Source organism: Myotis brandtii, unplaced genomic scaffold (assembly GCF_000412655.1).
Source record: "Myotis brandtii unplaced genomic scaffold, ASM41265v1 scaffold2579, whole genome shotgun sequence".
Lineage (NCBI taxonomy): Eukaryota > Metazoa > Chordata > Mammalia > Chiroptera > Vespertilionidae > Myotis > Myotis brandtii.
This window is the reverse complement of record NW_005359798.1, coordinates 127,329-143,442: the sequence shown is the minus strand read 5'-3', so window position 1 is coordinate 143,442 and position 16,114 is coordinate 127,329. Positions and strand designations below refer to the sequence as shown.

The following is a 16,114-nucleotide window of genomic DNA, read 5'->3' as shown; positions in this document are numbered from 1 at the left end:
ATGCAGTCTCTTGGCTCATCAATGTGGCGGGTATCATGCTTCTGCAGGTCAGTCTCAAGTCATGCCAGATAGGAATGGACATTCTTTGCACAAATGGGACTTCTCTTCTCATTCTGCCAGGGGCCCCTTGCTTTCCTCCCAACTGCTGATGGTGTGTGGAAAGCAAGGGCGCAGTCAAGCTTGCATCCTAGGAATGCAGGGATTATTGTTAAAAGAGTTCAAGAGAAGAGCCAGTTAGAGGGTGTGTTTTTCTACATTTAGGCTACAAAATTCCAGACAGTAAATTTAACATGACCAGAAAATGAAGTCGTGTTCACATTTTCTTGCTTACTCTGCATCATGTTTGCTTTTGTGGTCCCTATCAACAAAGCATCGTCACAATTTCTGAAGGAGGAGGCATCGTTGGAAGCCAGTGTTTATGGGCAGCCCAACGAATGGTGCAGTGACTGTCACAAGTAAGACATAATCAGCATTAAATAAATGGCATTAGGGACATAGAGAGGCAAGAAGATCTTTATTTTCCCAGTATAAACAGGTTCTAAAGAGCCATGGCATTGCGAGTAAGAAAGGTGTTGCTACCCTCTTGTGGTGGGAGATGAAGTTAGCCAGGAATGTCACATCTGACAATAAAGAACATCAGGAATATAAGGAGATGGTTCCTGGACCTGAACAGGAAGAGTTGGAGCCTGGACACTGCGAGGATTCCTCAGGTGCCTTAATTAGACAATAAACAAGTAAGGAGGTACTTCTTCTTTGTACTTTGTTCTAAATCTTCATCAATAAATCACAATAACCCAATCCACGTGGTTCAGTGGTTGAGCATCGACCTATGAACCAAGAGATCATGGTTCGATTCCTGGTCAGGGCACATACCCGGGTTGTGGGCTCGATCCCCAGTGTGGGGCATGCAGGAGGCAGCCGATCAATGGTTCTCTCTCATCATTGATGTTTCTATCTCTGTCCTTCTCCCTTCCTCTGAAATCAATAAGAAAAAAATCACAGTAGCTCATATGGACCCATGATTTTGTAATAGATTTTTACTCAAATTATTTATATAGTCACAGGTCCTATGAAAAAATATTTGTCTAGGGCCCCACACACCTTAGGGGCAGTGTGGTAGGCAGCCTCCAAGGTCGTCCCCCATCGCCCCCCCACACCCGCCCGCCTGCTAGTGGTCATGCCCCTGTGTAATCCTCTCCCTTTGGGTGTGGCCTGGATTTACAGACTCATTTCTAACAAAGAGAATACGGTAGAAAGGATGGGATATCATCTCTGAGGTTAGTTTATAAAAAGATTCCAGCTTCCATCTTAGGTGTGCTCTTTCTCCCTTCTTGGTTCTCTCCCCCTTTTCCCTCCCTCGGTTGGAGCACAGCCAGGGTAAAGAAGTCCAGGCTGTCCTGTTGGAAAAACCATATGGAAAAGCGAGGCCCTGGAGGATGAAAGGACACATGGAGGGGAGCCGAAGCACTCCAGCCAGCAGTCAGCATCAACCACCAACCATGTGAGTGGGCCTTCTTGGCAGTGGACCCTGCGGCCCCACATGCAAATTCCTGACAAACCCTGAGCCACAACTATCCAAGCCAGCTGCACCCAGATTCCAGACCAATAGAAACTGTGAGATAATACATGTTTGTGGTTTTAAGCCATTCCAAGAAAAAAATGTTAGATAAAATGTCTCTAAGACCAATGATTAAACCTATTTCCCCAAAGACGTCAGTGAATACTATATCAAATAAGTGATCCTGAAAATTGAATTTTATATTATTGTTTTTTCAATATTTAAGTCCGATTTGGGCACTTGATAAAGATAGGATCACAGGTGTCTGAGAAACAATACCGGGCACCTTTTGTTTGTTTGTTTTGTTAATCCTCATCCTAGGATAGTTTTTTCATTGATTTCTAAAGACAGTGGCAAGGAGGGAGGGAGGGGGAGAGAGAGAGAGAAACATCTATGTGAGAGACACACAGACACTGGCCACCTCCCACATACGCACGGACCGGGGAGGGATGAACCTGAAACCCAGGTACATCTCTTTGACTGGGACTCAAACCCTCCATCCTTCAGTGTGGCAACCAATGCTTTAACCACTTAGCAACACTGGCCAGGGCAATGTAAGTTAAGCGACAATAAAACATAAAAAGGAACATAGGAAGCAATATTATTGTAAAAAACAAGTGAGAAAACTGTGTTCTTTTTATTTTTTCCTTCAAAAATCAATAACAATAAAGTCCATATAAAGCACAGAAAATTATTCTAGAGAAAGTCTTCAGTACCTAGGCAGATTAGATTGAAAGGAAAAATAACAGTTCATGTTGTGGGCGAAGGCAATAGACGGTACACCACCAAGGAGATGAGCACACAAGCCCATCAAAATTGAACAAACTATGATAGCAACACAGCTTCATTCAAAACTCAGGTATTAACCCTGGCCGGGTAGGTCAGTTGGTTTGGGCATTGTCCTGATATGCCAATGTTTCAGGTTCCATCCCATCAGGGCACATACAAGAATGAATCAACCAATGAATGCATAAATAAGTGGAACAAAAAATCTCTCTCTCTCTCTCAAATCAATAAAAACATATTTTTTAAAGTTCACAAAATTATGCTTAGTAATCAGTGTTTCTGTTTCCTACCTGACGTAGAAATGATCTGGGCAACTAATGAATCCATTAATTAACTCAATCTAACATCAGTCTAAGTTCTCAGTTACTTAAAGATCTTGGAAATTTATAATATATATATATATATAATGTTTATCCTCACCTGAGGATATTTTCCCAATGATTTTTTTAAAGAGAGAGTGGAAGGGAAGGGGAGAGACAGAGACACAGAGAGAGAAATATTGATGTGAGAGAGATATGTCAATTGGTTGCCTCCCGCATGAGGCCGACCAGGGCCGAGGAATTGAGCCTGCAACCGAGGTAAGTGGCCTTGACCAGAATCGAACCCGGAACCCTTCAGTCCGTGGGCTGATGTTCTATCTATTGAGCCAAACAGGCTAGGGCTTAAAATATGTTTTTATTTATTTCAGAGCAAGGAAGGGAGATAGAGAGAGGGATAGAAACATTAATGGGGATTGTGCCCACTACCCTGGCATGTGCCCTGACCAAGAATCAAACCATGACCTCCTGGTGCATGGGTCTATGCTCAACCACTGAGCAACACCAGCTGGGCCTTGGAAATTATCTTCAAGCAGACATACTACAAAATTCAATTGTTGTTGAAATAAATTTATCAGAATAATGATTCATTTGAGTCAAACACAAATATATATTTTTCATATCTTAATACATTGGAGTAACAGCTGCTTATTTGATCAGTAAACCTGTATAAATTTAGGGGGGGGGAACCCCAAGTTCTGTAGAATAAAATGCACATTTGTATTATACTTAACATTGATAATCAGAGAAAACATAAGTGTTTTTATTAAACCAGTTAGTAAACTGGTTTCATTTGCCAAAGATTGACCTTAATTATGTCAACCTGGATTTTGTAAAAGTCTCTAAGTTAGTTTATGAAAGAAGAATTTTTTTCAAGTCTACCACACATCCATGTCCTCATTTTCTTGGAATTTTAGGAATATTTGATTTGTATAAGTGCTTAATTCTTTGTATATGCCAATCAGAACAGAGCTCTTTTAATTTAAGAGACTTCACAAAATAATTTTTTGATGCCTTCCGGAGACAGGAAAACGTTACGCACACACATAATATTGAATGAATGACAGACACATAGACTCAGAGCACTTAAAACTTCAATTCTACAGAGGCAAGAGCTGCAAGAGGTGCAGATTAACAAACCAGATGCTCTGTGGTATCTCGCCCATCCATCCATCCATCCATCCATCCATCTATTCATTCATTCATTCACAGAGCTCCATTCATTTATTCACAGAGCTCACCAAGTGGTCAGATCATAAACCAAAATCCCAATCATTGCTACCATGGATGGGAAATAACTTGGCTACAAATAAACCAAAAACGAACATTTAATACACAGCGGAACAGGCAGCGTGGTCTGGCGTCGGCTGTCTATTTTCCCTTATTTGATCCATGTGAGGAGCAGGGTGGTGATATGCAGTAAAAATGTCTTTTTCCTGCACTTCGTTTATTGACTGCTGCTGGGAAAACCCTTGTAAAACTCCACACTTAATCTCTCTGCACTCCTGCTAAGAACTTGTGGCTCCCTCCCTCTTGTTACCATGTGAATCCAGCTGGTTATTTCCTCAGCTCCCACGCCAGCCCATCATCTGTCTGAATATGCATTGAGGCCATGGCCCTTACAGTGTGTCAAACAAGCAAGGCCAGGAGTGACGTCTGCTCTGAGTGTGCGTCACTGGATGGGTTTCAGGGATCACTGAGGGCAGAGGTTTTGCCTGTTTCTCTTTTTTATACATTTTTATTGATTTCAGAGAGGAAGGGAGAGTTAGAAACATCCATGATGAGAGAGAATCATTGATCAGCTGTCTCCTGCACACCCCTCACTGGGGATCGAGCCCACAACGAGGGCATGTGCCCTGACCGGGAATCGAACCGTGACCTCCTGGGCAGTTTTGCCTGTTTTGTTCACGATTATATCCTGACAGTGCCTGGCACAGTATAGAGACTCAGTCAATACGTCAGAAGAATAAATGAAATGACTGCCAAACCCTCAGCTGAGTCTGGAGGAAATGGAGGCAGAGTGGGGAGGCAACTGGCTCAGGACTGTGGGTTGAGTAATGGAGGAACCAGGATTTTACCTGGGTCCCTAGTTACTCACCAAGCGGCATATTTGTTTATCTTCACAGCGCCTTTCCTGGCACCGCCCAGAGCTGTTTCAAGGAAGCGCTCGCTGGGCAGCTGTCAGCCTCTCAGGGTGGAGCTCAGCTTTGGGGAGCCACCTCCCCTGAGGTTCCGCCCTGCCTGGGCCAGGCCACATGGTGACTGAGGTGGGCAGAGGTACAGAGCTGGGCATTTCCTCCCAACAGGGCTGTGCTCTGACTGGCAATGCCTGCTCCAGAGCTGACCACTGGGCCACCGAGGCTTCATGGGGCCTGCATTGCAGTTCAGCTGTCCCACACTTGGAGTAATACGCACCGGGATGTGGACCCCATGTAGAATTGGCACCATAAGGGCATTGCTGGTAAAACAACAGATGCTCAGATTCAAGGTCAGGACTGAGGGTCCTAAAGGTTGGATTGGAGCAAAAGGGCACTGATCACAGTGGAGAGAATCTCAAAATTCAAGGTCAGATCAGAAGACAATAGCTGGTAGAATATCATACAGAGGCCCTGGTTTGAGAATTGACCAGTGGTACACTGATAGGAAATAATTACCTAAGGCCCAGCTACAAGCTCAGACCAGAGAGGCTTCTGATGAAGTAAACACACAGATTCCAAGTCAGACAAAGGACATGGAACAGTTAATGGAGGCCTGGAATTGAGGCAAGACTTGAGTGGCATTGATGGCAGAATGGTTAAGAGTTCCAGATCTGATGTTAAACCAGAGGCACAGTGATGATGGATAAATTAACAGAGGCCCAAATTTGACCAATAAGACTATTTTTATGATATGCTCATTATTTATTGAAGATGATTGTATTTATGTATTTTTTAAAGTTTTTAAAATTGGATTTTAGAGCCTCCTGCATGCCCCCTACTGGGAATCAAGCCTATACCCCAGACATGTGCCCTGACCGGGAATCGAACCAGCAACCTTTCAGTGCACAGGATGACGCCCAACCAACTGAGCCACACCAGCCAGGGCTGAAGATGATTTCAAAGCAGGATGTCAACTCTGCCACCTCCGAATTTTAAAATGAGAAAACCTCCAAAGTCCTGTATAACATGCATAATCAGCCATCTTGAATCCAGACTCAATAAAGAACATGAAGAGTGTGAAGGAAAGAAAGTGTTAGAGAACAATGAAACCCTCCCAAATGATCTTGCCCATCCCTGACTTTCGATGGAACCCAGCATCCTCTTAGTGTTGCGTGCAGTGCAGAAGTTAACAGGGCAGGCCCAAACTGCTGTCCTTGGAAAGGTCTGCTTCAAGGTGAGCCCTTGGCTGGCATTTGGAAACTTAGACTTCAGAATGGGCCTCACTACTCTACCTATTCATATAAGCACTGTGGTTTAAGCTGAACCCCTGCTTCCCTCTGGGAGTCTGGAAGTTATATATGTACCAGGAAGGGGTTGCCTAGGTGACCAGCCACCAATAGAAACCCTGCGTGCTGAGTCTCTAAGGAGCTTCCCCGGTTGGAAACATTTTGTGTGTGTTGTCACAACCCAGGGCTGGGGGAATTAGTGTCCTGAGCAACTCCATTGGGAGAGGATCCCTGGAAGCTTGTGTCCCTGGGCTTCATCCCATGGGCCTTTTGCCCTTGCTGGTTGGTCTCTGTATCTTTTTGCTGGAAGAAATCATCGCCATGTATATGCTGAGACTGAGTCCTCTTAGCAAATCACTGAGTCTGGGTAGTCCTGAGGACCTCCAACACACATATATACATGACCTTGACCATGAACAGTCCAGCTCTCTGCTGTCCCCATCTCATCACCATTTACCTTAGGGTCTCTGAGATGGAAGCACAGTAAGTCCTCACTTAAAGTCATCAATAGGTTCTATACTTTAAGCAAAGTGACATATAACAAAACCAATTTTACCACAGGCTAATTGATATCAACAAGAGTTAAGTTTCTATGGCATCTTATCAACATTATCACGAAACGACATTGAACAAAATAACGTTATTCAAGGACCTGCTTCTGGCTACAATAACCACACAGTCAAATAACAGTGGCTGGAACAAACAGGATTTTCTTTTCCTCCCTCAGCAAGACTGCTGGTGTTAGTTCAGCAGCTCAACAATGTTGGGCCAGCTTGGTGTCTCTGTGACTCTGTGGACTGACCCTGAGGTCTCAAGATGGTGTCACACTTCCCACTGATGCTTCTGGACATGGCAGCCTATAGAGGTGGAGGGAAGGGAGCAGCTGGACCAAGAGCCTCTGACATTTCTGGCAACTTTGACATTTCCTGATGACTCAGGTCATTGACAAGGGATTTGGGTTATCTATCCCCCCCATCTATCCCCCAAGCTTTCTCTTCTCACTCAGTGCTCCCCTCAAATACTGAACATCACTTGGTGGCCTCTGAGTAGCTCCAGGACTTGACTTGGGGCCCTGGGTGGGCATGAGAGGAGCTATGGGTGGTTTGTGGTTCCTCTGGGGGTAGAGAGAAGCCCCATGTCCTCCACTCCTAGCAGAAGCTACTAGCTCAGCCTTAGGGTCCATGGTTGCTCCTGCCCTGGCGTGCACTCCAAGCCCTCAACACCTTTACTCCCTGCTCTGGACAACAACCCGATGCACAGACAGGTGTGGGGCCCAGGCAGTGGCTGCCCTGGGGCGGGGATGGGGGAAGCTGGGCGTCCCTGAGGCAGCAGAGTCCAGCAGACTCATAGGATTAAACCCTGGGGTAAAAGCCAACATTCGCCACCTCAACTTCTCCAGTGCCCCTGGCGCAGCTCCCCGTCATGCTTGCTTCAACTACTGCAGGGTCTCCTGACTGACCCTCCTGCTTTTACCCTCGCCCCGTCTGTTCTCTTCACAGCACCCAGAGGGATCCTCTGCTCAAAACCTTCTGGTGAGCCCTAGCTGGTTTGGCTCAGCAGATAGAGCATCAGCCTGCGGACTGAAGGGTACCAGGTTTGATTCCCAGTCAGGGCACATGCCTGGGTTGCGGGCTCCATCCCCAGTGGGGGTTGTGCAGGAGGCAGCCAATCAATGATTCTCTCTCATCATTGATATTTCTATCTCCCTCTCCCTCTCTGAAATCAATAAATATGTTTTTTTAAAAAGTTGTCCGGGTTCATGGCATCTATGAAAACTTTATTAAAAAAAAAAAGTCCGGTGACTCATGCCTCACTCAGACAAAAGCCCAAGTTCTCCTCATGGCCCACAAAGCCCTCCAGGATCAGGCCGGGCCAACCTCATTACCTCCCACACTGGCCTCTGCAACCACCCTTCAGGCACGTTCCAGCCTCAGTGCCTTTGCACTGCTTTTTTTCTGTCTGGAATGCTGTTCTCCCCCAGATACCATGGCTCCCTCTCTCACTTCATTTGGATCTTTGTTTATATTTCACAGTCAGGAATGTCTTCCTGGATTACGACACCCAAGGGCCCAACCTTCCACTCCTGCAACGCTATCTCCTGTCCTCACTTTATTTTTCCTCAAGATGCCCATTTTCAGCTGGCCTATTATAGATTTCTGTTATCTACCTGCTTCCACTAGAAAGCGAGCCCAGGAGGGCAGGGATTTGTCAGTTTAGACCACAGTTTACCCCCTGAGCCTAGAACAGTTCCTGACCCACAGTACACACTTAGTAATGTCTGTCAATGCACGACTGTAAAACCCTCAAAATGGTGCCTCTGACAAGGCAGATAGTCAGTAAATGGTTGTTGAATGAGAAAATAAATCAGCACATGCATGAATGAATGAATAAGTGAACCCCATCCCATTTTGATCCCAGAGCTGCCCTCTTCCCTCTCCCGCCCCCAGCAGCCCTGGGAGCCAGCCATGGGCATGAACACAGGAACTTTATTTACAAACACAAGGCTGGAGCATGGGCTGGGTGGAAAGGTGGGCATGGCAGGGCCAGGAGGCTCCTACTTCTGCTCCCGCCGCCAGACGATGACCATGCCGCTGGCGTCACTCGAAGCCAGCAGGCTCTCGTCGCAGTTGAAGCTGACGTCCAGCACAGGGGCGCTGTGGCCCTGCAGCTTGTTCACTGCAGCCTTGGCTGCCCGCTCCACGTCGAAGAAGTGCACACACATATCCTCGCTGCCTGTCACTGTGCAGGTGGGAAGGAGAGGCCCTCAGCAGGTGTTGCAGGAGGTGGGGTGACCCAGGGGGAAGTCTCTGAGGTCCCAGCATGCCTGGGGGGTAGGGGGACCCATTCCTAGATGGGAGGTTAACTGGCCCTTTTGGTTCTACATCTAGAGACTGAGGTCTCTCAGCTCTTTGGGAGGCCCATGCCTCATGCCGTGAGGTTTCTGAGCTGGTTGGGGCTCTGTGTTCAAAGTGGAAGGCTGGTGGGGTGGGAGAGGTCTCAGGGTGTCATGATGTCTGAGCCAGATCAGCACCAGCCTGGTGTCTGCTTGTCCCCGGCCACCCAGACACCCAACCCTATGGGACTCACCCACGCAGGCGCCCTGGCGGAAGGACATGAGGGGGCAGAAGATGCTGCGCACGGGGTGCGAGCTCTGCTCAATGGGGAAGCTCCTCTTCAGCTGCAGGGTCCCCTCGTTGTCCACCACCCTGAGGGAGAATGAGAGCGGGTCAGGCGCAGCCTCAGGCCCCGAGGGGGGATGCGTGCTGTGCTAGTCTGTGTCCCTGTCCCTGCACCGAGTTCTTTCAAGGTTCATGAAATCCAGTCCTGAGACGACTGCGTCAACCTGGAAAGCATGGCTGGTGTGGGGTTTAGTGACCGTTTGGACACTTTATCCAGTGGTTCTCAACCTTCCTAATGCCACGACCCTTTAATACAGTTCCTCATGCTGTGGTGACCCCCAACCATAAAATTATTTTCGTGGCTACTTCATCACTGTAATGTTGCTACTGTTATGAATCGTCATGTAAATATCTGATATGCAGGATGTATTTTCATTGTTCGCGACCCACAGGTTGAGAACCGCTGAGAGAGCCTCTGCCCTGTAATTCACTAGTTACTCTTCCCAAGGGTCTCTCAGCGCTCTGGCGCTCAGATGGGCACAGAGAAGAAATGGCTGACTACACTATGGCACCCGTGTACTGTGCACACCACACGGCTGTTCAAAGGAATGAACCAAAGCTACTGCAGGTGGTCCATAGGCATCGTTTGGTGAGAAAAGAGAGACGTGGGAAAGGGTGCAGAAGGAACCCACATCCATAAAACAATGACCCTCCTTTGTGGGTGTGTGCGCGCAGAGGACTATGGGAGAGGGAACAAAGTGTGGAATGGAACATTCGAAGTTGTTAACATGCTCAACTGTGGCAGGCAGTGGCCAAGATGGCAGAAACGAGGAAGAGAGAAGACAAAGGATGTGGGAAAGAGGAAAAAACTTAGGAGTACGCTTAAATTAAAAGTTTCAAAGGAGAAGACAAATAAAATAGTAAAATGGCAAGTATCCTGTCAGGCAGTGGTCTTCAGACATAGCTGGATAATACTCGGGGAACTTTTTAACATATCAATGCCCAGCTTGCTCCAGAGCTTCTGAAATCCTTGGCCCCATGTGGCTGGCATGGCTCAGTGGTTGAGCATCGACCTATGAACCAGGAGGTCACTGGTTCAATTCCCAGTCAGGTCAGGGCACATGCCCGGGTTGTGGGCTCAATCCCCAGTGTGGGATGTGCAGTAGATCAGTGATTCTCTCTCATCATTGATGGTTCTATCTCTCTCTCCCTTTCTCTCTGAAATCAATAAAAATATATGAAAAAGAAAAAAGAAATCCCTGGCCTGGAGTGGGGCCTGGCCATGACTTTTAAAAAATATATTATTTTTATTGATTTCAGGATGGAAGGGAGAGAGAGATAGATTAATGAGAGAGAATCACTGATCAGCTGCCTCCTGCACTGCCCCTACTGGGGATTGAGCCCACAACCCGGGCATGTGCCCTGACCGGGAATCGAACTGTGACCTCTTGGTTCCTAGGTTGACACTCAACCACTGAGCCACACCAGCTGGGCCTGGCCATGATTTTTGAAGCCCTTCAGGTCATTCCAACATGTGGTCCAGGCTAAGAACTGCATTAGGGTAACATGATATATGTGAGCGAGGACAGTAAACCTCCCTCCTCCTCCTTTTCCTCCTCCTCAAAAAAAAAAAAAGGAAAATGGGTCACTGCTCTATGGGGCCCTAGTCCATGTTATGCCTCAGTTTGCTCATCTATAAAATGGACATAACAACAGCACCCACCTCACAGAGCTGTTATGAAGATTAAAGGAGGTGATATGCATGAGGTGCTTTGAATAGGACCTGGCCCCAGTAACTGCTACCTAACTGCTAGCTACTGCCATTACTTTTTTTTAAAAAAAACACATTTTTATTGATTTCAGACAGAGGAAGGGAAAGGTAGAGAGAGAAACATCAATGATGAGAGAGAATCATTGATCGGCTGCCTCCTGCACGCCCCCTAGTGGGGATCGAGCATGCGACCCACACATGTGCCCTTGACCAGAATTGAACCCGGGACCCTTCAGTCCACAGGCCGACGCCCTATCCACTGAGCCAAACCGGCCAGGGCTGCCATTACTTTTTACTGCTACTACTGAGGTCACCATAATATGATGAGGAGGAGGGGGGTGGGGAGGAGGAGACTGGACCTCCTCGCTCGGTGAGGTAAGCTGATGAAGGAGCCAGGCCTCCCCTCCATCTGCAGGTGGCCGGAGGAGGGAGACCCACCTGTAGAGCAGCAGCTTGTTGAGGCAAGCATTTATGAGCAGCGAGGGGTCCCGGGCCTCGCGGCTGACCCAGGAGCGGGCAGAGATGCTCGTCACAGGGCTGCCCTCATGCACCACCAGGCGCTTGGCTTTGGTCAGCTTCCCTGCGACAATGGAGGGGAGAGGAGGCAAAAGTAAGGGCGAGGGCTGCGTACCAGGAGGGCGGGAGTGCGAACACTCGGACGTGGGCCTGGGGCCTGCCTACCTGTGGCCATGTCGAAGAGGAAGGAGAAAACACTGCCTCGGTCATCTCCTGCCCAGAGCAGCCGGCCAGGGGCATCAAAGGACAGGGCCAGGACACGGCCCGTCAGTTTGCTGGAACCGCCCTTCACCTTCTTGCCCGTGGAGATGTTGACGACATGCAGGTTTTGCTTGGCGTTCCCCACCTGTGGATGAGACCCACACACCATCATCCTGCTCCCAGCCGGTCCCTCCTTGAGTCTGACCACCGTGGGGCTGCTATTAATGGGACCCGCTTCTCTCTGCTGGAGTCTGATTCCAGTAGGGCCATGGTGGGTAGACTAGAGGTGACCCAGGCCCATAATCCTCCTGAGCCAACCCGTCTGATAATCTGACCAGAGCACACAGTGCAGCAGTGGCTACAGGGGTCACAGGGCCATCCTAGGCCCACGGTAAGAGCTCCCTTGCTGGTCCTTCCTGGAGCCTGATCCCACTGGGGCGGGGGCTGCTTCTACATCTAAAAGGATCCTGGAGACAGGCTCACTCAGCCAGTTCCCCCTCTACTCCCTCTCAGGGCCAAGCCAGACTTCATTTCCTTCCCCCACTGCCCACCCTCTGACTCTCTATCCTAGGGTCGGCCCACAGTGGAGCTTCCACTGAGACAAGATGAGGTTTCCATCTAGTCATCCTGCTCCACAACCAGCAGCCCCTGCAGGAAATGGAAGGCCTACTGCTTGTGGGACCAAAGGGGTGGCAGACCCATGACCCTACCCCCTGACTGGTCACCCCTGGTGTCTACCACAGTGAGGCCATCCCAAACCAAGAACTGCATGTCCCCATTCTGACTGGATTCCGTCTGAATCTGACCACCAGGGGACTATGGCGATGGACTAGAGGGGATCCCCCCACATTGATGCCCTAGAACAGCTCTCTTGGCCCAGCACCCCGCCCTCGGCGATGGCACCCTGGAGCCTGACCACAGTGAGGTTGTTGTTGACCGGCTGGAAGGTGCAGCAGAGGAGTTCAGCGCCATCGGGGTCAGGGATCTCCCGGATGCAGCGGCCGTCGTCAGAGGCCCAGATGCGCATGGTAGCATCGAGTGAGGTGGACACGAGGATGTCATTGGAGAGGGACCAGGCAAAATCGGAGACACCGCGGGTGTGGCCCCGCAGCACACGGAGCACGGTGGGTGGAGCGGGCACCAGCTGACACAGGGAGATGCTGCCATCGAGTGAACAGCAGGCCAGGCGGTGCCGGTCGTCATTGGCGAAGCGCACCCTTGGCACTGCAATGCCAAGGAGCCACTGGTAGGTGTCAGCACACTCACCAGGCGCTTTTGTTTATAAAAGGTTCTGCCCGACCAGTGTGACTCAGTGGTTGAGCATCAACCTATGAACCAGGAGGTCACGGTTCAATTCCGGTCAGGGGCACGTGCCTGGGTTGTGGGCTCGATCCCCAGTAGGGGGTGTGTATAATTTGGTTAAGATATATACATTTTCTTTTTAAAATATATTTTTATTGATTTCAGAGAGGAAGGAAGAGGGAGAGAGAGATAGAAACATCAGTGGTGAGAGTGAATCACTGACTGGCTGCCTCCTGCACACCCCTACTGGGGATCGAGCCCACAACCCAGGCATGTGCCCCTGAGCGGATGCTCTGTCCACTGAGCCAAACCAGCTGGGGCTAAAAATATATCTTTTTTTTTTAGAAGGTTCTGACGTGTGAGCTGAGGGCAGGAACCCACCGCACCAGGCACAGCGGCCGTAGCAAAGGGCTTTCCTTGACTGACAAAGGGGGTTGTAACCCCGGAAAGCCTTCTGCTGAAAGTCCCGTGCATCTTAGCAGGTGCGTAATGGACTGCAAGAATTCTACAACCTGAAAAGGCCTCCACATCTCAGCAAGCACTTTGCAATCACCAAGGTCTTAGCAGTTTGCAAGACTCCCTCTGACCTCTGCAAGGGGATTTCTCTGCAGCAAAGGCTTTGGACTTGTTCAAGTGACTCACGACCCCAGAAGCCTTCTGCAAAGGGCTCTTTTACACTGCTGAGCGCCCTCTTTAAAAAAACATTTTTTTTCTTTTGTTAATCCTCACCCGAGGATATTTTTCCATTGATTTTTAGAGAGCATGAAAGGGATGGGGAGAGACAGAGAGAGAAACATCGATGTGAGAGAGACACATCGAATGGTTGTCTCCCGCACAGCCCTGACCAGGGACTGGTTGTGGGCCCCGACCAGGGATCAGTTGCCTCCCGCAAGCTCCCCAACCAGGCCGGGATGGAGACTGCAACTGAGGTATGTGCCCTTGACCGGAATTGAACGCAGGACCTTTCAGGCAACAGGCTGACACTTTATCCACTGAGCCAAACTGGCTAGGGCTGCTGAGCCCCTTTAGGGTAGACAAAATAGCCAAGATTTTGCAGGCCACTTTGCAGAGGGCTTTTAGGTTTGTGAAAGGTTTTAAGGGTTGGCAATTGCTCCTTGGGAGGTGGGCCAGACTGCATTCCAGAAAAGGATTCAATGGGTGGTTGTGACAGTTTGGGCAAATCCATGGTGATGGGACCTGCCATCTACTGGCTCACCTGCCTCGTCCACGTGCTGGTCAAAAACATGGTACATGCCCGCAAAGGCGTAGTTCTCACTCAGCGATGTGTCCCCAGCCATGGCTCGACTTGCTTCTGCTGCTGATGTGGGGACCACACTGCCAGGGGGCCTGGGCCCCAACCGAGGGAGGAGGTGAGAGGAGATAGGTTCTGGCATTCAGCCTGCCATTGCCCCATGGCTCCTCTCCTTTTCACAAACCCTCAGCCCTGCGCTGTCCCTGGTGCATACCTGTCCTCATAGACGGCACGATTCATCTGTGCCTGCAGCTGGTAGGAACCTCGGCTGACGGAACGGCGGTGTCCACGGGCCCCCAGGGCCCGAGGATCATCCTCGAAGTCCTGCAGAGAGGATCAGGGTGGGTGCATCTTATAAATAACCCTCAAGAACCTATGAGGTCTAGAGCCTTCAAAGTATACCCAGAACCAGATCCCTTCCCACCCCGTCCCCTGCCACCACCTTCACCTACCTGTACTATGGTGGCCTCTGCACTAGTTACCCTGCTCCCACCCTTGCCCCGATCAGGAGATACTCAATAAATGGTCTCTGAACAAAGAGTGGCCACCTCCCAGGAAACCACTCAGCTCAGTGTCTTGCTTCACTCGTCTCAGATCAACTTTCACCCCCTCAGAGAGGCCTTCCCTCATCATCCCCATCACAAATAGCTTCCTGCCTGGCCGGTATGGCGTGGCTCAGTGGTTGAGCATCGACCTATGAAACAGGAGGTCACGGTTCCATTCCCAGTCAGGGCACATGCCCGGGTTGCGGGCTGGATCCCCAGTGTGGGGCACGCAGGAGGCAGTCAATCAATGAATCTCTCTCATCATTGATATTTCTCCCCCTCTCCTTTCCTTTCTGAAGTCAATTAAAAATATATATTTATATATATAAGCTTCCCTTTGTCTCCCACACCAGTTGTTTTATCCCCCGAATCTGCCTTATTTTTTGCATGTTAGCATGTATCACTATAAGCCATGGTAATTATTGACTTGTTTATCTGGTTTGCTATGATTACTGACCTAGTTATCTTGTTTATTGCCTACTTATCAACCTGTTTATTTATTGTCTGTTTATATTCTTTATTGGGATATATTATCTCTTTTGCCCTCTACTCATCCTAAGAGCTTAGAGCAGAGCCTTGCACATAGCAGGTGCTTGACAGGTCTGTTGAATAAATAAACATGGAGGCAGGTGGTATGCATGGCAGGCGGTGTGGAGGAAGCTCACCTCCATGCGGTCGAGGGTAGTGCGGCTGCTGCGGACGATGCTGTTGCTATAGGCACGAGCACTGCCTGGCTCCGAGAGGGGCCCGTAGCGCTGGCCCAATAGCTGCCCACGCAGCCTCAGGTACTGCCGCCGCAGTGCTGGGGGGTGCCCAGCCTTGGCATTCTCCCGCAGTAGCTGGCTGCGCCGCCGGATATACTGTGTCCGAAACTGTGGGAACGTTGGTGTGCGGTACGCGTTGTACCTGTGATGGCAGGAGGCAGGCGAGCAGCAGGCACAAGACAGATGGAATCAATCAACTCAGAGGGTAGGGAAGGAGCATGAGGTGTGTGGCAGGGAGGGGTCAGGATGGCAAGTGATCAGCAGTGCTGATGGGGGTTCCTCTGGCAATGTGCAAGGGTGCGTCTACAGTAATAATGAACATGGAGAAGAGGTCACGTGGGGACAAGGAGTGCGGTCTGCAGCTCTGCTGAAGTTGGTATGGGGTGACTGAGTCAGTGTAGACAATGGGAGGGGTCAGTGTGACATGGTGATGGGGGTTAATGTGGGGCAGTGGCGGGGGTCAGTATGGGATGGTGATGGTATGAGACTGGGGAAATGATGGTGGTAAGAGAAGTCTGGCGAACAATGGTGGGAAATAGGATGTCACCAGCCTGAGCTC

General features: G+C 49.5%; 1 protein-coding gene and 1 long non-coding RNA gene across 2 annotated transcripts in view; one reads left to right on the top strand and one right to left on the bottom strand.

The window, feature by feature from the left end:
* The first annotated feature begins 397 nt into the window (after nt 1-397).
* Nucleotides 398-560, top strand: LOC106726378. The gene is made up of 2 exons (XR_001362444.1): nt 398-455; nt 527-560. It is a non-coding gene; the product is annotated as an uncharacterized LOC106726378 (long non-coding RNA).
* Nucleotides 561-8,551: 7,991 nt separating this feature from the next.
* WDR13 (WD repeat domain 13) overlaps nt 8,552-16,114 on the bottom strand; it is an 8,113-nt gene continuing 550 nt past the window's right edge. The window contains exons 3-10 of the mRNA XM_005867997.1: nt 15,457-15,697; nt 14,461-14,570; nt 14,211-14,341; nt 12,609-12,916; nt 11,657-11,837; nt 11,414-11,555; nt 9,173-9,291; nt 8,552-8,824 (exon numbers count right to left, since the gene is read on the bottom strand). Of these exons, the coding sequence (XP_005868059.1) occupies nt 8,640-8,824; nt 9,173-9,291; nt 11,414-11,555; nt 11,657-11,837; nt 12,609-12,916; nt 14,211-14,341; nt 14,461-14,570; nt 15,457-15,697 (1,417 nt within the window). The 3' untranslated portion in view covers nt 8,552-8,639. The remainder of the gene's footprint in view (nt 8,825-9,172; nt 9,292-11,413; nt 11,556-11,656; nt 11,838-12,608; nt 12,917-14,210; nt 14,342-14,460; nt 14,571-15,456; nt 15,698-16,114) is intronic.